The following is a 21582-nucleotide window of genomic DNA, read 5'->3' as shown; positions in this document are numbered from 1 at the left end:
CTCCTTCCCCTGCCCCTCTTGCTCACTCTGTTCTGCCATATTGACTTCCCTGCTATTTCTCAAACTCATGGTCCTGCCTCAGGGCCTTTGCACTGGCTGTTCCCTCTGCCTGAAACACTCTTCCCCTAGGTATCTGCTTGGCTCTCTCTCCTCTTCCTTCAAGTCTTTCCTCTGATGTCACTTCCTCAGCAATGCCTCCCAAACTACCCCTTTCAAATTACGTTCCCTTGCCTGCCCCCTGCTTTTTCTCGTGGCACTTACTTTTTTCTGCAGTGTGATATAATTTCATCATCTATCATTGGTGGCCTTCTGCCAACTGGAAAGTCTGCTCTGCAGGGATTTTGGTCTGTTTTGCTCACAGACATATACCCAGAGCTGAGAAAGGTGCCTGGCACACCATAGGTGCCCAATAATTTAAAAAAAAAAGTTTATTTGTTTTGCTTATTGGATTATTTGACTGCACTGGGTCTTAGTTGCAGTACGTGGTATCCAGTTTCCTGAGCAGGGATCGAACCTGGGCCCCTTGCATTGGGAGCGTGGAACCCTAGCCACTGGACCACCAGGGAAGTCCCCGCCCAGTAAGTGTTGGTGGAGCAAATGAGTTACTCCAGGTTATGTCTCCTTGGCACTGCCCTCCTCCTTCAGTGACCTGTCCTGGAGCCTGACGTCATCCCACTGTTCTGGTTGGTCCTCACGGTGACGAGGGAGACACTGTCTCCCAGCCTGGGTGTCCACAGAGTGATGGACAAAGGAAGGAGCGGCTGTCAGGGCTGGAGCCATACCTGTTCCTCGCGCATGGCCTGAAGCTTCTTGGCCTTGCTCTGCCGGTAATACTCCATGATCATCATGGCCGCGTAGATCTTCCCCACTGTCAGGTCCGTGGCTGGGGGCACAGGATGAGCTCACCGTGGGTGAGGGCCCGGTATGCACCAGCCCCACCATCCCGAGGCCTCCTCTTCCCTCCCTCTGTCCCAGGCCGGGCCTGGCTCTTACACTTGTGCGGGGTGACCAGCAGGTCCAGCGTCTTCTGGGACAGATTGGGCCAGATGGCCATCATCTCCTTTCGCAACTCGGCATCCATTTGTTGTTTGTCAGCTCCGCCTGCGAGTGGGAACAGAGAGGCATCAGCTGGCCTCTGGGGAAGCTGCAAAGCCATAGGCTCCTGCTGATCCAGGCTCTGGGGTCCTGGTCCCCAGCAGGGCCAGGGCCTTTGAAAGACTGTGTGGGAGACAGTCCAGCATACAGAGGAACTGGCCTGGTTCCCACTTACCAGCTGCGTGACATGGGTGTTAGTCTACTGTGCTGTGCCTCCGTTTGCCCATCTTTGAAATGGGGATGATGGCAATAGTACCTGCCTCAGTGAGTTATCTGAAGATCAGAGTAGTTGATGGGCCGCATTAGAACTATGTCTGCTGTAGGGAGCCTGGGGTAAGCCTCAGGGAATAGTCCTGATAGAGGAGGTTTGTCCCTCAACCAAATTTCCCCTCCTATGAATGCTGACCTTGGAACTAGCTGACCCCTGGCCCCTCACCCCAGCCATGGTGATTACTTGACTTCTCTGCCTGAGTACATGTGAGTGTAGCCCTTCCTGCCTTCCCTGGGATTGGCTGGGGCCATGAGATGAGTTCTTGCCAATGAGGTGTGAGCAGAGTGAGGTGCCACTTTGGGGATTTAGTGGCCAGTGCAGAACCCTCCTGAGTTCTCATTCCGTCACAGCAACTGGTAACACTGGGGACTGTGGTTGCCCACTCAGGCCTGGTCCCTAAGTGACTAACAAACAGAGGACCTGCCGACCCTGGAAGACGTTCCCACATGATGCAAGTGGGAAGTGAATCTTTGTTGGTTCAAGACCTTGTTTGTTACAGCGGCACATTCTCATTCATCCTGACTGATACATCAGCCTGGACCCTGTTTCGACTCTTGTTTCACAGCCCCCAACATGAGGCACAGGGGTGCTGTCCTAACATTTACCAGCAGTTAGGGACATTGACTGGAGAAGGCAATGACATCCCACTCCAGTACTCTTGCCTGGCAAATCCCATGGATGGAGGAGCCTGGTGGGCTGCAGTCCATGGGGTTGCGAAGAGTCGGACATGACTGAGCGACTTCCCTTTCACTTTTCACTTTCATGCATTGGAGAAGGAAACGGCAACCCACTCCAGTGTTCTTGCCTGGGGAATCCCAGGGACGGAGGAGCCTGGTGGGCTGCTGTCTATGGGGTCGCACAGAGTCGGACACGACTGAAGTGACTTAGCAGGGACATTGATGACAGCTAGAGAAAGGGTTTGAGGGCTTTCTGCTGGGCCAAATATTAACCCTGTGGTTGCTGGATTATGGGAGGAGGTCCAGGAGATCTGGGGGAAGGGCAGGGGCCGGCTATCAGCCAGTTGAGTAGTATTTCAGTGTTTGAACCACCATCCATGGGGGCCTGCTGGCTGAATAGCTGACCCACCCAGGCAGCTCCAAGAACCCCCTCTGCCTCCACTCCCTGTCCACCTCTTGTCGCCCACCACCTGCTCTCATGGTCCTTTCTTCTCCCACTCCACTTTCCGGATCCAGCCTAGGACTGTCTTTGGACCTCCTGTGCAGTTTCTCCTTCTCAGCAGATGTGGGTCAAAGCACAGACATCTGCCAGGCACTCCGTGTTTTCACTCATCTTCCCTTGTGTGACCCCAGAGACAGATGTCTTTATTTTGAGAAAAATTCTTTCAGAAGGGTCTTTTGTCAAGTCAAGCACAGATCCTGTTCCACTGTGAGGATCTGGAGGCAGTAGGGAGCTGAACCGCCTGGACCAGTGTAGTGGCCTCTGCGCAAGTCCTCCCATACCCACCAGAGGGCGCTCGTGAACACCTGAGGGCAGTCGCCTCTGCCCAGGTCCACCTCCCAGAACCACCAGAGGGCGCCCACGAACACCTGCATCAGTCACATGTCTCCGGCGCTCAGAGCCCTTCAAGGCTCTCACCTCACCCAGGGTGATCTCCCCAAGTCCACAAGACCCTGAACCATCTGCCCTCATCTCTACTTTGCCGTTTGGTCACTCTGTTCCAGCCACACCAACGTTCTCCATGCTCCGCAACCACGCCAAGCATCGTCCTGCCTCAAGGTCTTTGTATAGGCTGTTTCCTCTGCCAGGACGGTCCTTCCTACAGGTATCGGTGTGGTTCCCTCTCTCATCCGCTTCACGTCCCTGGCCAGATCCTTTATCAAAGAGGTCTTCTGGCCGCCTCCCAACCTAAAGCAGCCCCCCTCTTCTATGCCTTTTTCTGGCTTTATTTCTCCACTCTGTACTTACCGCCTCGTGCTGTTGCTCAGCACCTCACTTCTGGTGTCTGCGGGGTCTAAAGGTGCAGCGATCACTGGGGCCAAGCTGTGTGGGGGTGGGGCTGATGGGTGGCCCTGGACTCAGGTTGCGGGAGACCCTTCAAATAATCATCTGTTCTGTAGCTGGCCTTTCAACACCCTTGACACCAACCTATAACAGTTTTTCTTTCCTCTAGGAAAGCAGTTGGAATTAATAGCTACATCTCCCATCCTCTGTAGCTAAGTGAGGTGCCTGGGGCCTCTTTGGTTCCTTTTCAGAGACATGGGAAGGGGAAGAAGAGAACGTGACATTCCTGTGTAAAGTCACTTCTGCCCAACAGCTTACGTATTTCCTGTCTCGGGTGGAGAAAAGGAAGCCACCTATTGTTACGGACTGAATTGTGTCCTCCCAAAATTCACATTGACGCCCGAATGCCCAATGTAATGGCATTTGGAGATGGGCCCTTCAAGGAAGTGACTAAGAGAGACAGACAGCAGGGGTGCATACGCACAGAGGAAAGGCCATTGAGGACACAGCAAGAACGTGGCCATTTGCAAGCCGAGAGGCCTCTCAGGAGGGAGCTAACGTGCTGGCACCTTGATCTTGGATGTCCAGTCTCTAGAACTGTGGGAAAGTAAACTTCTGTTGTTTACGTACTGTCTCTGCTATTTTGTTATGGGAGCCTGAGCTGACTAGGATACCTGTTCTTGGTGAATGGTTGAGGCAGGGTCAAGGTTTCTCGCCCTGTCAGACACTGAGGCTGGATCATTCTTGGTTGTGGGGCCGTCCTGTGTGCTGCAGAATTTCAAGCATCCTCGGTCTCTACCCACCAGTTACCAGTAACGACAACCAAGCCTGTCCCCGACATTGCCAGGTGTCCCCTGGTAGACATAACACCTCCGGTTGAGAATCACCACCTTAGGCTCCTTCTGCTTCAATTCACATGTAAATCTCTCATTCGGGATTGTTGTTCCCATTGAAATACAGTAAATACCCTGCCTGTGAATCTTTGAGAACTTTCCAAAGATGTGAAAGTGCGTTCCATCAGTGTCAGGCCAGGCGTGAGTTAAACTGCAGCTTCCCTCCATGTCCTACTGCTGAGATCCTTCTACTTTGCCATCTCCCGCCTCCTCTCCCTCCGCCGGTCAGTAGCTCATCTTGCCTGCTCACTCAATTCCAGCCCCTGTATGCCAGCTGTTATGCTATACTCTGTACTTTTTAAGGTACTATACTGTAAGACTGAAAATGTTTTCTTTCTTTTTTGTTTGTTCTTATATATTATTTGTGTGAAAAGTATTATAAACCTATTACAGTACAGTACTGTATAGCTGATTATGTTCATTTGGTACCTAGGCTAGTCTTTTGGACTTAGGAACACATTGGACTTATGAACGCTCTTGGAACAGAACTCATTCATATGTAGGGGACTTACTATGAAGGGAAACTCCTTAGGGGATTTCAAGGCAGCTCTCCCTTGGGGTCATGGGATCCACTCAAGGCTGAATCCCAGGTTGACTCCTCCTCCAGGTACAGAGTTGTTAATACTGGGGCTCCCAGGGCTTCCCTGGTGGCTCAGATGGTAAAGAATCTGCCTGCAATGCAGGAGACCTGGGTTCCATCCCTGGGTCGGGAAGATCCCCTGGAGAAGGAAATGGCAACTCACTCCAGTATTCTTGTCTGGAGAATTCCATGGACTGGGGAGCCTCACAGGGTTTCAAAGAATCTGACATGACTAAGTGACTGACACTTTCACTTTCAAAGACAGAAGGTACCCCTGTATTTGGGCATCAGTCCCCCAGAAATCAGTTGAGTCCCAGCGTCTTCCCCTCCCCTACATCACTCTACACACCCCTGGTGAGCCTTCTCTGTTGCAGGGTCTGTCCCAGGCACGTGGCAACATTCAAGAGCTTCTCTTGGGACTTCCCTGGTGGTCCAGTGGTTAAGATTCCATGCTCCCAAAGCAGGGGGCTTGGGTTCAATCCCTGGTTGGGGAACTAACATCTCATATATCACGTGGCCAATAAATAAATAAAATAAAACATTAAAAAAAAAAAGCCCCCCTGGCATGCCAGGTACCATAAGGGCCAGCCCACTTCCAGTTTCAACAACCAAAACTGTCTTCAGCCTTCCCTGGGGTGAACTGCTGGCACCCAGATAGGAAGAAAGTTTCTTCTCTGCATGGTATTGAAGGCAACTGGCAAAGGAGGTGGTAAAATAAGATGGGAGCGCCCGCTGCCATCTCTGTGTTAATTTGGTCTGTTAGAACTGACAACAATTTCTATTAGTTCATCAAAAGCTTCCACTTCTGCCACATGCTCCTTAATATGAAAAGTTGTAAAGAGTGAATAAATCATCATTTTTCAGGCTAAAAGAAAAAAACACAAAAAACACAACCAAAGTTGTCTTCAGACATGGCCAATGATCTCTGGAGGCAGAATCATGCCTGGTTGAGAACCCCTGACTTAAGAGTTTAAACCCCTGACCAGGCTCCCCACCTCCAGCCCTGCTCTTTCTTTCCTTTCCACAACATTTCTGGCCTTTGAACACGTTACATAGTCTACTTATTTATAGTGGCCTATTTTTCTGTTGCCTGTCTCCCCACAGCCCCACGAGGGCTGGAGGTTCGTCTGTCCTTCGCTGCCACGTCCCACTTGCTGAGCACAGGGCTGGGCACACAGCATGTGCCCAGTGGGGCTCTCATTCAGTGAGCTGGTAGTAACACAGGCAGGTCAGATTAATGGTGAGCAGGGCCCTGTGGGACTCCCAGGCACGAAGGCCTTTTTCCTCCCCCTTGTCTTCTAGGCAAGACTCCAGCCTCCTTGACCTTGCCTGAATTCCAAAGGGTGGATTCCAACAGTTGCTAATCAAGGAAGCAGCAACCAGGAAACCACCTGAGGCAAGATTAAAGGGGCTGGAGAAACTCAGCAAGATTAGGAGAGGGCTCCCCTTGTAGCTCAGTTGGTAAAGAATCTGCCTGCAATGCAGGAGACCAGGGTTTGATCCCTGGGTTGGGAGGATCCTCTGGAGAAGGAAATGGCAACCCACTCCAGTATTCCTGCCTGGAGAATCCCATGGACAGAGGAGCCTGGCAGGCTACAGTCCATGGAGTCGCAAGAGTCGGACACGACTTAGCATCTAAGCCGCCACCACCACCTGAGACCCTGCACACACTCTAATGCTGTCAGCAATCCCACCCTTTCAAAACTTTGCAGAACTGTTGTTGTTCAGTTGCTAGGCCATGTCCAATTCTTTGCGATCCCATGAACTGCAGCACGCTAGGCTTTCCCGTCTTTCCATATCTCCCGGAGTTTGCTCAAACTCATGTCCATTGAGTCGGTGATGCCATCCAAACATCTCATCCTCTGTCGCCCCTTTCTTCTCCTACCCTTAATATTTCCCAGCGTCAGAGTCTTTTCCAATGAGTTGGCTCTTCTCGTCAGGTGGCCAAAGTACTGGAGTTTCAGCATCAGTCCTTGCAATGAATATTCAGGGTTGATTTCCTTTAGGATTGACTGGTTTGCTCTCCTAGCAGTCCAAGGGACTCAAGAGTCTTCTTCAGCTCCACAATTCAAAACATCAGTTCTTTGGCACTCAGCCTTCTTTATGGCCCAGCTCTCACATCCATATATGACTACTGGAAAAATCATAGCTTTGACTAGACAGACCTATGTTGGCAAAGTGATATCTCTGCTTTTTAATACACTGTCTATGTTTATCATAGCTTTTCTTCCAAGGAGCAAGCATCTTTTAATTTCATGGCTGCAGTCGCCATCCATAGGTAATTTATCCTAGCAATGGGATTTATGGTGGGGGTCTTGAGCCATGTGGTACCAGTGTGACCTCTAGAGGAGCGAGAGGCTCAGCAACTGAGGTCAGCCAGGCTTACATGACTAATTCTCAATAAATATGCTAGACTCAAAGTTCAGGTGCGCTTGGGTGGTTGACAATACTTCATACGTGTTGTCACACAGCACTGCCGGGAGACGTAAGCACTGTGCATGTGACTCCATTGGGAGAGGGTGAAGCTCCCTCTTGGTCTCTTCCAGACCCTGTCCAGGTGCCTTTTGCCTTTGCAGATTTTAATCTGTATCTTTTTTCTGTAATAAACCACAACTGTGAGTAAAACAATTCTTTTCAGTTCTGGGTTCTATCAAATCACTGAATCCAAGCCTTTTTTCTTTTTTTGAACCTTCGTTTTGGGCTATCCTGGGACCCCCAAACACAGGTTCTCCAGAGGAAAACAGCAGCTGGGATACAAAGGTATTATGTAGGGGCTTCCCAGGTGGCGCTAGTGGTAAAGAACCTGCCTGCTGATGCAGGAGACATAACAGATGCAGGTTCGATCCCTGGGTGAGGAAGATCCCCTGGAGGAGGGAATGGCAACCCACTCCAGTATTCTTGCTTGGAGAATACCATGGACAGAGGAGCCTGGTGGGTTACAGTCCATAGGGTTGCAAAGAGTCAGACACAACTGAAGTGACTTTGCATGCACACATGTACCAAGAGTGGGTGCCCTGTTAGACCCATTTTACAGGTGCAGGAACGGTAGCAGGCAGAATTCTAAAGCTTACCCTTCTCTCCCAGCAAGGTTCTGCTTATTCAATCAAATGATAGTCTAGGGACTGCTATAAAAGGACTTTGCAAATGTAATTAAAGTCCCAAGTCAGTTGACTGTAAGTTTCAGAGCTGATCTAGGTGGGTCTGATCTAATCAGGTGAGCCTTCTAAAAGCAGAGCATTTTCTTAGCAGCAGAGAAGTCAGAGAGACTTGGAGCACGTAAATAATTAGATGCCTCCCCAAGAGCTAAGCATAAACTCTGGCGAGAAGCCAGAAATGAAATGGGGACCTCAGTCCTGCAGCCACAGGCAACTTAATTTTGCTAACACGCGAATAAGCCTTGGAGTAAATTTTCCCCCAGAGCTTCCAAAGATGAGCCCAGCCTGGCCACCTTGATTTTGGGCTTGTAAGACTGTGGACGGAGAGCATAGATGAATCTATCTGGACTTCGACCTACATACCTATATGCTAATAAATAGGTGTGTATTAAGCTGTTAAATTTGTGGTCATTTGTTACATGGCATTGCTAGCTAATACATGGGCTGAGGCTCAGAGCAGGTGAGGTCTTCTGCCAAAGTTTACAACTGAGGACAGGGCAGGTAGGTGGGCAAGCTGAGTCCACTTTTCCACATGATTATAAGAAAGCAGCTGCCCATGATTCTGCTTCCTCACCTCCCTGGGTTGGGACCTGGACCAGTTTCAACCATGTGTGTGGAGACCTGGACCAGTTTCTGTCTCACTGGACCAGTTAGTTGCTCAGTCGTGTCTGACTCTTTGCGATCCCATGGACTGTAGCCGGCCCGCGTCCTCTGTCCATGGAATTCTCCAGGCAGGTATACTGGACTGGTTTGCCATGCCCTTCTCCAGGGAATCTTCCTGACCCAAGGATCAAACCCAGGTCCCCTGCATTGCAGGCAGATTCAGTTTCAACCATACTGATAAGCAAACACTCTGGGGCAGGCAGAGCCACAACCCAGACAGGCCCCGGGTCCAGACTAGACGCATGTGCCGGGATGCCTGGCAAGTCCGAACCGCTTGCCTCCGACTTGCTGCATGAGAAAGAAATTAATGTTGTGTGTCAGACAAGGGCCTGAGCCCTGACCCCTCCCCTTCTCCCTTATGCTGTTCCGAGTCTCAGCCTCACTCCTGATTCTTTCTCTCGATTTGGGGGCACCCCCTGCTCTCTTTACTTTGATCTGCATGCTTCCTGCTCCAACAATGCCTGTCCTCAATGTGCCCCTCCCCTCGCCTGGCCCCCACCAGGCACTGTCTCACTGGAAGCTGCTGGTCTCCCTCCCTGGATGTCTTCCTTCCGAGCAACTTCCGGCCTTGGAGCCTCCTTCCCCTCTTCTCCTCAGGGCCCTGGAAAGAACATGCGTCTGCAGTGCGGCCTTCCTTCCTGGTGACCTCTCAGGGGCTTCAGCTGGGTGCAGCCCTGACGTCTCTCTTCAGCCCCACTGAGATTTCCAACCCTCTGCTGGACAATGGACCCAGTCCTCCACCGGCGACTCCCCCGACTTCCTTCTCTTTGGTGATCCATGCGCCTCTGTCCCTACCCTGCTGTCTCGTCAGCTGCCAAGTCACACCCAGTCTACTGTTAGGCTCTGAAACCCACTCTGGGCAGTCTACTTCAGAGCTGCCCTGGTCAAAGTGGTCGGTGGTGACCTGGCACAAAACCCATTGATCGCTCATGGTCCTCAATCTTCAGAGCTGCCCTGGTCAAAGTGATTGGCGGTGACCTGGCACAGAATCCATCGGTTAGTCTTGGTTCTCACTCTTGGTCAGTCTTGGTCCTGGGCAGTGCTTAAACACTGGAGATGCCTTTTAGGAGCCAGTGTTGCCCTGCTCTCCACCCACCTCCCTGGCCTCTCCTTTCCACTCCTTCTCGGCCACCTTAAATGCTGGGGTGGCCCCAGGCTCAGTCTTCGGGGGGTCTCTCGGTTCACTCATCCCCTTGGAGAGCTCCTCCAGTCTCCTGGCTTAACACCTGTCAGCATTTGATGCCTCCTGACTCTGCATCTCCAGCCCAACCAGGAGGACTCACCATCTCACTTCCTTCAGAACCTTGTGGCGGGGGAAATGCCAGGGTGTAAGTTGGAGGGCCCCTTCTAGCCCCCATGTCCACGTCTCACTGTCAACACCAATCTTTTGCCCTCCCTTGGCCCCAGACCTGCTCCTCCCGTCTCTTCTCTCTCAGGCAACTGGGGCTGGGTCCATCCTTTAGTTGCTGGGGCCCCACCCCTTGGGGTTGGCCTTTATGCTCTCTTTCTTAATGCTCCACATCCATCCATCAGCAATCTGGTCATTTTGACTCTCAGGAAATATCCAGAATGTGAATACTTCATATGCCCTCCTTCCAAGCCCCTATCCTGTGTTCCCCTGATTTATGTCAGGGCTCCTCCTATCCCACGGGTCTACCCTCGTGGCTCAGATGGTAAAGAATCTGCCTGCGATGCAGGAGGCCCAGATTGGATCCCTGCGTGGGGATGATCCCCTGGAGAAGGGCATGGCTACCGAATCCAATATTCTTGTCTGGAGAATTCCACGGACAGAGGAGCCTGGTGGGCTACAGTCCATAGGGTGGCAAAAAGCTGGACACGGCTGAGTGACTGACGCTTTCACCTCTCCTAGCTTCCACTGTGGCTAGAGGGAGCTGAGCCTGCCTCTGCTCACGAGACAGCGTGGCGCCCCCATGCGGAAAGTGCAAGTCAGTGCAACACAGCTCAGGGTGGGGTTGCGGAAGGGATCTGCACCGGCTGGTCCCTCGGCCTGCAGTGCTTTCTCCCCAGGTATCCACGTGACTCCCTCCCAGCCTCCTTACGGAGGTCTCCCCCCGCTGCTCGAAGTGTCAGTGTCCTCCAGGCTTAGAGCGGTGTCCCGCACACGGATATCTGCTGAAGCCGGTGAATTTGCTGAGTCCTCTGGCAATGGTACCCCACTCCAGTACTCTTGCCTGGAAAATCCCATGGACGGAGGAGCCTGGTGGGCTGCAGTCCATGGGGTCGCGAAGAGTCGGACACGACCGAGCGACTTGACTTTCACTTTTCACTTTCACGCACTGGAGCAGGAAATGGCAACCCACTCCAGTGTTCTTGCCTGGAGAATCCCAGGGACGCAGGAGCCTGGTTGGCTGCCGTCTATGGGGTCGCACAGAGTCGGACACGACTGAAGCGACTTAGCAGCAGCAGCAGCAGCAGCTGAGGCCCTGGCTCCATCCACCCTGCCCCACCTCTCGGTTTCCATTCCTGCACCTACCTTTGGCAATTTTGATGTCCAGGGCCGTGCGGATCAGAGCCATGAGGGTAGAGTTGAAGTGGACGGTGTTGTCATCAGCGACGGGCAGATCCATCCGCAGGAGCCTCTGCAGAAAACCATAGGCAAGGGCAATCACTCCCAGGGACCCCTCCGCCATCCCGTAAGCCAGACCCACCCTACCCGGGGAGCCCCAGGAAGAACTCTGAAGGCAGCGGCTAGGGTGCCCCCCACCCCTCAGGTTACCTGTCCCAGTGTTCCATTTCCTGACTGCCCCTGGTGACCCATAGGGGGCGCACTGGGGACTCTCCTATGCTGCCCGTTCCTCACCCGCCTACTGGACCCTAGAAGTGACATTTCCAGGGTTGGCCCGGATCCTTGCCCTGCCCCAGAGTTCTTCTGGACAGCTCCGTTCCATTCTGACCCCAAAGAAGAAGAGCACAAGCCAGATCGCAGCAGACATGCAGCAGCCAGGCAGAGGGGTCCATGGCCACAGCCACTGGGAGGGCCGCCGGCTCCCCACCCCTACCCCCTGGCTCGGCCCAGACCAGACCAGATGGGCACAGACCACATCATTCCTCCGAGAAGCGGCAGGCAGGCGGCTCCCCGACTACAGATGGGGCGGGCCCCTCTCTGACATGCAGTGAGGCCATGACACACAGAACGGCGGACGGGGCGCATGCAGACGGAATCTCGAGACTCATTCATAGCTCCGTGGAAAGTGTATCTCAGGGGCATGTCCAGGTCTTGGCTTTTTGTGCGATGGCATGGGGAAGGGGTGACAGGGTGTTCCCATGGCCCAGGGAAGAAAAAATTCCCTGTATCCCAGGCAGGGGCTCTGTCCCCCATGCTTGGTAGCAATGGGAGAAGATGCTGGGCTGGTGTGTACCAGCCCAGGATGAGGTGGCATGGAGATGAAGATCGATGTCCACCAGAGCAGACACGGGGAAGCACAGAGTTGGAGAAGGGGATGGGAATGGCAAACTCAGAGCAGAAGACAAAAGATGGGTTGGGGCAGGGTGGTGAGGGAGGCGGTAGACAGAGAAACAGACTGGGCCGCTGTGCAGAGCTGTACACTGCACAAAGGGCTCCCCATCTCAGAAATCATGGATGTGCGTTTAAATGACACCTTCCCAGCTGACTGTGGAAAAGTATCGTGCTATCCCCACATGGGTGGATTCCAATATTTTCCCCACAGAGTGTTCTATGGAAAGGAGGCTTGTTTCAAATTGGCACAAAGGTGCTTATGAACCCGTGGTGGCCCTGCACAGAGACCAAGAAGGAAAGGGCACTCGCCCTCTCTCTTGCACACACTCACACACACACCGACACTCAGCCAAGCAGAGATCAAGAGATGGACAAAAGCACAGGTAGAAAAGGGATAGGTGCAGGGAGGGGCTGGTGGGGGCACCTCAGGGGTGCCCAGTGGGAGGAGGAGGGGTAAGGATGTGGGGAGGTGGTTACGTGACACAGGAGGAAGTGAGGTGCACAGAAGGGGAGGAAGGATTCTCAGACACAGCGGGGGCCAAGGTGGGATGGGAGAATGGAATGATGGGACCATACTTTTTGGAGGGGTTGACTGTCAAAGTCATCCCCTGAACTTCATGTGGATGAGTTGTGGGGAACAGAGCATCTGTCCTTGGGTGCCAAGGGAGATTCCAGGACAGGGGTCTAGAGGGGTGGCCCGGCCCAGCCGCCTGGCGGCTCCTTCAGCCAGCATGCACCACCCCCCAGGTCGGCCATGGTGCCTGCCCGCCCCAGGCCCCCGCCAAGGCAGCGTGCATGGCCTGCGTCAGGGTGCCACGGTCCAGGGGTCCAGCTGCGGCCCGCCTGCCCACTCTGGAACAATGGAGAGGCATGTTGGGTTGTCTTGGGGGGAGATGGGTGGCTTAGGGACAGAAGACTGGGGAAGCAACTCCAGCGGGCAAGGAAGAGGGGAGAGGCTCTGGGTGCTCCCCGGAAGGTCTCAGATGCCCCAAGGCCCTAGGTCAGAGATCAGCTTCAGGTGTGTATAGGGGACCATGAGACCTGGGGGCTTGAGATATAAAAGGTGGGGTCCAAGCCCCTCTCTGCAAGGTGCCTGCCCAGGTCTGGACAATGGGGGCCACTGTGGGCTCAGTGCCAATCCCACCTCTCAAAGTGTTTGTGTCCAATTGGGTTCCTGGGGGACCAGGTGCGAGGGGACTTGGGGGCTCCCCTCCCCCACCCCACCCCAGCGTGTTGGCCATAAGAGAGTCTCAAAACACCAAGACACACTGATCAGAAAGGACGGACACAGTAAATTGCTTAGAATCAAGGGATGGTCATGATCCATTTACTTGAGGAGGAAAGGGGAAAAAAAAAAGAAAAAAGAAAAAGGAAAAAAAGAAGAGTAACGCTGGAAAAAGAGACTCGGCTGGCTGTTCCTGGTCAGCACTGAAAAATCCCCAGTGCCTGGACGTCGGTGGTTGGCAAGGGTTAAACTACCTTGTAAGCCACTCTGGCCGGACACTTCTTCCCCAGACCCAGGGGCGGAGACATGTGTCTCAGCATCTGATACATGTCCGGGTAAGGCATGCGGCCCCTGGCAGCACCAAAAACAAAAAACGGAGGTGGGAACGGAGAACCAAAGGAAGGGTGGGTGGAGGGAGGGGAAGAAAAGGAAGGGGAAAAACCAAAAGAAAAAAAAAAATCACACGAGCCGAAAAAATAGAGAGAGAAAGATGCAGAGAACAATAAAAGAGGTGTTTCAAATAAATAAAAAAGAGGAGAAAAAAATGGGAGAGGTAGTTAAAAAATATTATTTCACTGCTTATGAGCAGGGAGAGAGAGAAAAGAAAAGTCAGATTCACTTTTGACTCTGAGCTCTAGTTCTGGTGGAATGCAGATAGAATGGGCGGGGAGGGCGGCTTCTCACTCAGAAGGGTCTGGAGCAATTCTTTGGTTCGGTGTCATTTAAAAAACTGGGTCAAGTCCTCTGGTTTGGCTGAGGCTGGTCTCTGAGGGGGCCTAGATGGGGAAGAGGGGCCACGACAGTGGGAGAAGGGCTGGGGCTTTGGGAGGCGAAGGGTGGAGAGGGAGAGAGTGGAGGAGATGGTGGCGGTGGGGGTGGGGGGTCAATGCAAAGTTACGGTCCCCTCGGATGTGTCTGATTTTGGGGTGCCGTTGAGACCCCGGGATGGGCAGCTTCAGCTAAGAGCAAGCAGAAATGGCTGAAGGGAACGGAGAGATAAACGTTCCATGCTTCATCAAGTCTACGTGACTGCATTCTGTTGGCTAAGAGAGTTTTCTAGTTTAATGCAAAAGAGAGAGATGGCTCTGTTTTTTAGATTATATATATATATATATATGAAATATATATATTGAAGAACCCCAAGCCACACTCATTCCATGGATGCTAGCAGGTTTTAGTGGAAATCAAACCTTGCAAGCAACCCTATGAGGACATTTCTTGCCTAAGCCGAGAGGGGGAGATATTACGCGCAATAAACTGTACATATCCTTATAATGAATCCGACCGCTGAAAGGAGAAGAGAGGGGATTAGTGGAGGCACGGGGTCAAGCTGCATCACACTGGCTCCGTGTGCTCATAAGTGAGGTCACGATGCCAGGGCCTGGGAACCCCCTGGCTTGAAGGAGTAAGGGAGACATAGGATGCATAAAGGTCCCTGAGATGGTCCCAGACACTTGCAGACCCTGGGGGTGCGGGGTGGGCAGAGGGTTTTGTGTGGAGTGGGCTGGGAACTCTGGGCTGGGAGAACCTCCCCCAGGGCTTTCTGTATTGCCCTCCTCCACAATCTACATGGCTACACTGGGGGCTGGGGGGGTTCGTGGCATAGAGGACAGGGGGACAGCATCCAACTGCTGTGACCTAAAATCAAAAGAGGAAGAGTTAGGAACCAGCCAAAGTCAAGCCCCAGCCCCGTGGCTCACCCCAGCCTCTTGGTCTCATGGAGGACTTGTCTGGGGCTGTAAGAATGGCAAGGATTGATCCTTCCCTGCCTTCCTCATGAGGCCTCCCCTCCAGTGCTCAGGCTGCTGAGGGCCTCTATTTAATGCTTTCTTAGCCCCCAAGCTCAGCCTGAACTAGAATCTTCAGTCTGTGGTTGCTGGGCTCTGAGCATCAGCGTGGCACATCTGAGTGTCCAGCAAGGGCTTGGTGCTGAGAAGGTACTCAGTACACTTGAGCGGGGTGGAGATCACTCTCGGGACCCATCACCTGCCAACTAGGAGGGGGCATTCCCCTGCTCATGGAGATGGGAGAGCTTACTCCCTTCATGATCACGAACATACAAGGACCACCAAGGCTCTGTGTCCTCTCCCCTGGCCTCGTGTGACTTCATGTTCCAGGGTCCTGGAATCCCAGTGGGAGCTAGGTTCTGCCACTCTGATCTTGTAGCTAATTCTGTCTCCCAAGGGAACTAAACCAGCCCTTCTCCCCATACTCCCTGGAGAACTGAGGCGGAGAGGCCTCTGGCTTCCTCCCTGGGGCCTGGTTAACTTGTTCTCACCATCTGGAGGCCTCACAGTCAGGGACAGGAGAGACTCACAGGAGGTGAACTCATGGTGGAGTCTCTCCCTCATTTCCCAGAAGGCCTTGGGTATGGGCAGGGGTGGTACCCAAATCATTTAACCCAGGATGTGCAAGGGTACTGATTCTCATCTCTTTTCTTTTGACTGAAATCCCTGCTAGCTTCCCAGGGAGACAACAGCTTAAGGTCTGGAGCCTGACCTAGACTATGCTCCAGTACCAGAGAAAGGTGGGTGACGTGGTTGGAGGATTTGGGGTGACTGCTTACCACGCTGCAGGGTCATACTCGGCCCAGACACGCACGTACTCATCCAGGTGGTGGGGACCCAGGATGGAGGAATCTCGGGTGAGGTACTCAAAGTTGTCCATGATGACGGCAACAAAAAGATTCAGCATCTGTGGGGACCCCAGGGGCCAAGACGGGGTCGGGGAGAGCAAGACACATCCAAACACATATGCACAGAGGCCCAGAGGGAGAGAGGGAGGGAGATAAAAATGGGAAAAGGAAGTCAGAGAAAGAGATGGGGGGAGATAGAGGAAAGACACATGCTCACAGAAGGAGCCCAGAAACAGGGATATGGAGAAATGGAGATGGGGGAGAGACACAAAGACAGAGACAGAGAAAGAGACAGAGACCAAGATTGATACAGTTGGAGAGAGAGGTGGAGAGGTTATGTGACATAGGAGCCAACACCAAGGGGACCACCATGACCCCAAATCCTCCCACACCTAACCCCCAACAAGACCAAAATGCATACTCCATGGACCAGAACTTTTTCATGTTTCCATCCCCAGCATAAAGTAATTACTCAGCAAATATTTGTTGGATGGATGGATGGATGCATCTTCCTGCCTTCGTCTGCATCCTGTAGCAGCTTGTCACATGCCTTTAGTGTACTAGCCTTTAGTACATGGGGAGCTCGCATCAGTCTTGCCTCCAGACCTTTGTAAATGTTGCTCCCTCAGTGGACATACCCTTTCTCCTTTTGAGTGATAACATCTGGCGAGCCCTCCCCCCTTTATACTTTTATGCTGTTGTTGGATGTGGTTGGCTTCATAGGTGGTGGTCACATAACCCAGGCTTCTGATTGGTTAGGGAGGGGCACGTGACCCAGAGTAGCAAATGAGAGACCTCCTTGGGATTTTTGCTGGCACTCTGGCAGCCATCTTCCCTCCACAGGAAGAAAGTCTGAGAATAAAGCCAGTGTGGAGGAAAACAGCAAAGAGGATAGGGTCTGCTATTGCCCGGACCCAGCCTCATCTGGACTTCTCAGCAGTATAAGTTAGTGAACTGTGTATTTCATTTACATCAGTTTCAGTTGAATTTCTGTTATTTGCAGCCAATTTTAAAGTGTTTTTGTTTTTTTTTTATGTAGACCATTTAAAAGTCTTTAGTGCATTTGTTACAATATTGCTTCTGTTTTATGTTTTGGATTTTTGGCTGCAAGGCATGAGGGATTGTAGCTCCCTGACCAGGGATTGAACCTGCATCCCCTGCATTACAGAGGGGAAGTCTTAACCACTGGACTACCAGGGAAGTCCCTATATGCAACCAATTTGATCAATATGTGGTCTAAGTCCTGCTCACCGTCCCTGAGTGGCCCTCAGGGGGAGAAATCTTCTTTCTCTCACTCTGTCTTCCCTATCAAACCACATATCAGATTATACCGCTACTGTCTGCTGACTTGTCTGCCCAGCACCCCTGCAAACTGAGAGAAACATGTTCTCTCCTTATATCCCCAGTACCTAGCGTAAGGCCTGGTGCATAGTAGGTATGAAGCAAATGTGCAGATGTAAACATAGTAGGTGCTTACTATATAAGATGTATTTCTGCTGCTGCTGCTGCTAAGTCGCTTCGGTCGAGTCCGACTCTGTGCGACCCCATAGACGGCAGCCCACCAGGCTCCCCCGTCCCTGGGATTCTCCAGGCAAGAATACTGGAGTGGGTTGCCATTTCCTTCTCCAATGCGTGAAAGTGAAAAGTGAAAGTGAAGTCGCTCAGTCGTGTCCAACTCTTGGCGACCCCATGGCCTGCAGCCTACCAGGCTCCTCCGTCCATGGGATTTCCCAGGCAAGAGTACTGGAGTGGGGTGCCATTGCCTTCTCCGAGCTGTATTTCTAGGTGTCCCTAACTTCAGTTCATCATTTCATGACACTGATTGAGCACCTACTGTGTGCCAGTCCCTGTCCAGGTGTTGGGGATGCAGCAGTGAACAAAACAAAAGCTCCTGCCTCTTAGGGGCTGATGGTCAAGGGCAGTAGATGTCTTCTAGGGTGCCTGCCCTTCCCAGATGGGCTGTAGTATGAATGTGTCTCCATATGAACCCACAGCTACTAAGACAGTGGTGGCTATTTGACCAGGAGCCAGGATGGCCCATTCAGACTCTCTTTTGGGAATTTGACAAGGCAATGGTCCCTCTGGGCCCTGGAAGCTCAGTGGTAAAGAAATCGCCTGCCAATGCTGAGACATGGGTTTGATTCCTGGGTCGGGAAGATCCCCTGGAGAAGGAAATGGCAATCCATTCCAGTATTCTTGTCTGGGAAATCCCACGGACAGAGGACCCTGGAGGGCTACAGTCCATGGCATTGCAAAAGAGTTCGACACAACTTGGCAACCAAACAACAACAACAGTGGACCGTCTAGGTCAATGGCTGTTGACACTGGACTCAGGGTGGGTGGGGGATGCTTTGAGACCTAGCCTGCAAGTATCTCGATGTGAGGCTGCTGGTCTGAAGAGAGTGGATGTGTTGGGCTTTTGCTGAGAGATACTCGTGTTTGGGCTGAGGTCTGAAAACAATAGCTCCCATACTCCTTGGGCAGCTTACATCCTGCCAGCAGGAGCCACGGGTGGGAGGGAGGCCAACCTGGGGAGGAGAGACTAGGAGGAGAGGAGACTCCTTCAGCTTCCCACGTGGCTCTGTGTTGTGGACTGAACTGTGTCCCCATGGGATACATTCAAATCCTGGCCCCCAGTTCCTGCGAATGTGACTTTATTTGGAAAAAATGGTCTTTGTACTCTCATCGTCAGTTTAAGATGAGATCGCACTGGATCAGGGTGGGCTAAATTCCATATGACTGCTGTCCTCATAAGAGAGAAGTCTGGACACAGTCACACATGAAGACGACCACGTGAGGACAGAGCCAGTGACTGGGGAGATGCTGCCACAAGTCAAGGAACACCCGTGACCATCAGAAGCGGCAGGAGGCCAGGAAGGATCCTCTCCTAACTGCTCTGGAGGGATCATGGCCCTGCCAACACCACGGCCAGGCTTCTAGCCTCCAGAACTGTGGCAGGATCAATTTTTGTTGTTTTCAGCCATCAAGTTTGTGGTTCTTTGTGACGGCAGCCACAGAACACTGTCTTCAGTTGTCCGGGGGCAGCATACAGCTAGGGTGCCAGGGCAGGGGTGCCATGGTGGCTGAGTTGGCTGTCAACACCCTCTTTTCCTTTTAATACCGCAGCCCTGGCCTTCCTGCCACGGTTAATCCCTGGTGACGTCAGCGTTGTCTGTTTGCCCTTTCAACCCTGTGTAGCCAATCCCTATATTAAATCCCCTCTGCCTGAAATACCTAGATCGCTTCAATTCTTCTGACTGTGCTCAAACCATTCCAGCAAGAATGGAAAACAGAAAAGATTTGCTGAGATGAGACCCCAGAGAGAGTGAGAAAGAGAGAACAGGATGCAGGTTCCTGATATGTATATTTTAATTCCTAGTTCCTTTTTGCAGTCTGACAGTGAATTATATTCTCAGGTCTGAGGAGATTCCTCCTTTTAACAAATTCATCTTTTACTAGTGAAAACCTTTCAGTTTTTTTGCAAAGCCCCACAGCCTCCAGAGAATGTTCACATGGCTGACTTTTTCCTGCCTCCTGATCATATAGAGGAAGGCACACACCTTTCAGAGGGCAGGTGGGAGTCTCCTATAGCTCAACTAGATGGGAGCTGGGGCAAGCTCTGAGCTCCGTTAGTTTTTCTCTCAGCATACACAGCAGGTCTCAAAAGGGGGAGATTCTGCTCCCTCCTTTAGGGGATACTTGATAATGTCTGGAGACATCTTTGGTTGTCAGAGCTGGGAGAGTGGCGGGGTATGAGCTACTGCCACCTAGCGGACCAAGGCCAGGGATGCGAGCAGCACAGAACAGCTTTCATCGGAGAATGATCCAGCCCCCAATGTCACGAGTGTCACGGGTGAGAAACCCTGGTTAACCTAATCGTGGGCTGGTCCAGAGAGGTCTTGGAGGAAAAAAGAGTGTGACAGCCACATTCCAGAGAATTCACACCCGAGGTCTAGGAAGCTTTCCTACACATGTCCACGGACTCACCAGAAACGAGCAGAGGAAGATGAAGGAAACGAAGTAAAAATAAGCAAATTCATTGCCGCATTCGTGAGTCAGGATGCCAGAGTTCTTATCACAGGGTTTCCCGCTGAGGCAGGAAAGCATGATGTTGTGCCAAGCCTCCCCAGTGGCACTCCTGAGGGAAGAGAGGGGGCATCAGTGACCTGGATATGCAGCCCTGGACAACCAACACCTACTCCCAGGGAGACAGAGCGCTAAGGTTAAACACTTTAGCTCTGGAGCTGGACTGATGTGGGTTTGGGTCCCAGGTAAATCACTTTTTTTCCTCTTTGAGCCTAGAGACGGGGGGAATTCTCATCCTTGGCTGTGCATTAAAGCCCAAGGAGAATGTTTGTTTAAAATGCTGATGCCAATGCCCCCCCACTCCCACAGACTTGGTATTAAAGTGAGCTGGCTTGGAGATACAGATATGTTTTAGAAACTTCCCTCTCTCTAGGTGACTGTCATTTCTTATTTCTTTCTCCCTAGATTACTCTGCTCCAGGTCCATTGGGTTCCTTGTCCTCCAACACAACAGCTGTGCTCCTGCCTCAGGACCTTTGCACGTATCATCCACCTGAACTGCCCTTCCCCAGATATCCACAGGGCGCCCTTCCTCAACTACTCTGCTCAAATATCATCTCCCTCAAGGGAGGCAAGACCTATCATCCCTCCATTTCTTTCTTTTGGTTGTTATTAAATGAGAAAATACTTGTGACAAAATATACATAAATATTATAATCTTAAACATTTAAGTGTATAATTCAGTGGTAATAAGCGCATTTAGCTGAACATGGAAGAATTGATGCTTGTGAACTGTTGTGGTGTTGGAGAAGACTCTTGAGAGTCTGTGGTGTTGGAAAGACTCTTGAGAGTCCCTTGGACTGAAAGAAGATCAAACCAGTCCATCCTAAAGGAAATCAGTCCTGAATATTCATTGGAAGGATTGATGCTGAAGCTGAAGCTCCAATACTATGGCCACCTGATGCGAAGAACTGACTCACTGGAAAAGACCCTGATGATGGCTGGCAAAGATTGAAGGCAGGAGGAGAAAGGGGGCAACAGAGGATGAGATGGTTGGATGGCATCACCCGCTCGATGGACATGAGTTTGAGCAAGCTCTGGGAGTTGGGGATGGACAGGGAAGCCCGGCATGCTACAGTCCATGGGGTTGCAAAGAGTCAGACAGGACTGAGTGACTGAATGAACTGAAGCACATTTAGAATGCTGAGCAACCATCAGCACTATCCATCTCCAGAACCATTTTATCCTCCCAAACTGAAAACTTGTATCCCATTAAACACTAACTACACTGCTCTTCTTCCCCAGCCCCTGACAATATTGATATCGAATAGTTTTTTCCCTAAGAATTTGCCCATTTTGGGTACCTCATATAAGTGCGATCATACATTACTTGTTCTTTCATGCCTCCTTTTACCCCTTAATCTTATAATATCCTTAATCTTACAATATCCTCTTTCCCTCATAATATCCTTTATAATTCAGTTCAGTTCACTCGCTCAGTCGTGTCTGACTCTTTGTGACCCCATGGACTGTAGCACACCAGGCCTCCCTGTCCATCACCAACTCTCTCTTGAGCTTGCTCAAACTCATGTCCATCGAG

At 51.8% G+C, this 21582-nt stretch overlaps 1 protein-coding gene across 1 annotated transcript in view; it reads right to left on the bottom strand.

Moving 5' to 3' along the window:
- The window catches only part of CACNA1A (calcium voltage-gated channel subunit alpha1 A), a 206774-nt gene that overhangs the window by 6520 nt on the left and 178672 nt on the right, over nt 1–21582 (bottom strand). The window contains exons 34-39 of the mRNA XM_055539160.1: nt 19945–20095; nt 15889–16016; nt 13577–13673; nt 11114–11219; nt 994–1101; nt 783–883 (exon numbers count right to left, since the gene is read on the bottom strand). Coding sequence (XP_055395135.1) covers nt 783–883; nt 994–1101; nt 11114–11219; nt 13577–13673; nt 15889–16016; nt 19945–20095 — 691 coding nt within the window. The remainder of the gene's footprint in view (nt 1–782; nt 884–993; nt 1102–11113; nt 11220–13576; nt 13674–15888; nt 16017–19944; nt 20096–21582) is intronic.

Source organism: Bubalus kerabau, chromosome 1 (assembly GCF_029407905.1).
Source record: "Bubalus kerabau isolate K-KA32 ecotype Philippines breed swamp buffalo chromosome 1, PCC_UOA_SB_1v2, whole genome shotgun sequence".
NCBI lineage: Eukaryota > Metazoa > Chordata > Mammalia > Artiodactyla > Bovidae > Bubalus > Bubalus kerabau.
This window is presented reverse-complemented; position numbering and strand designations above follow the sequence as displayed.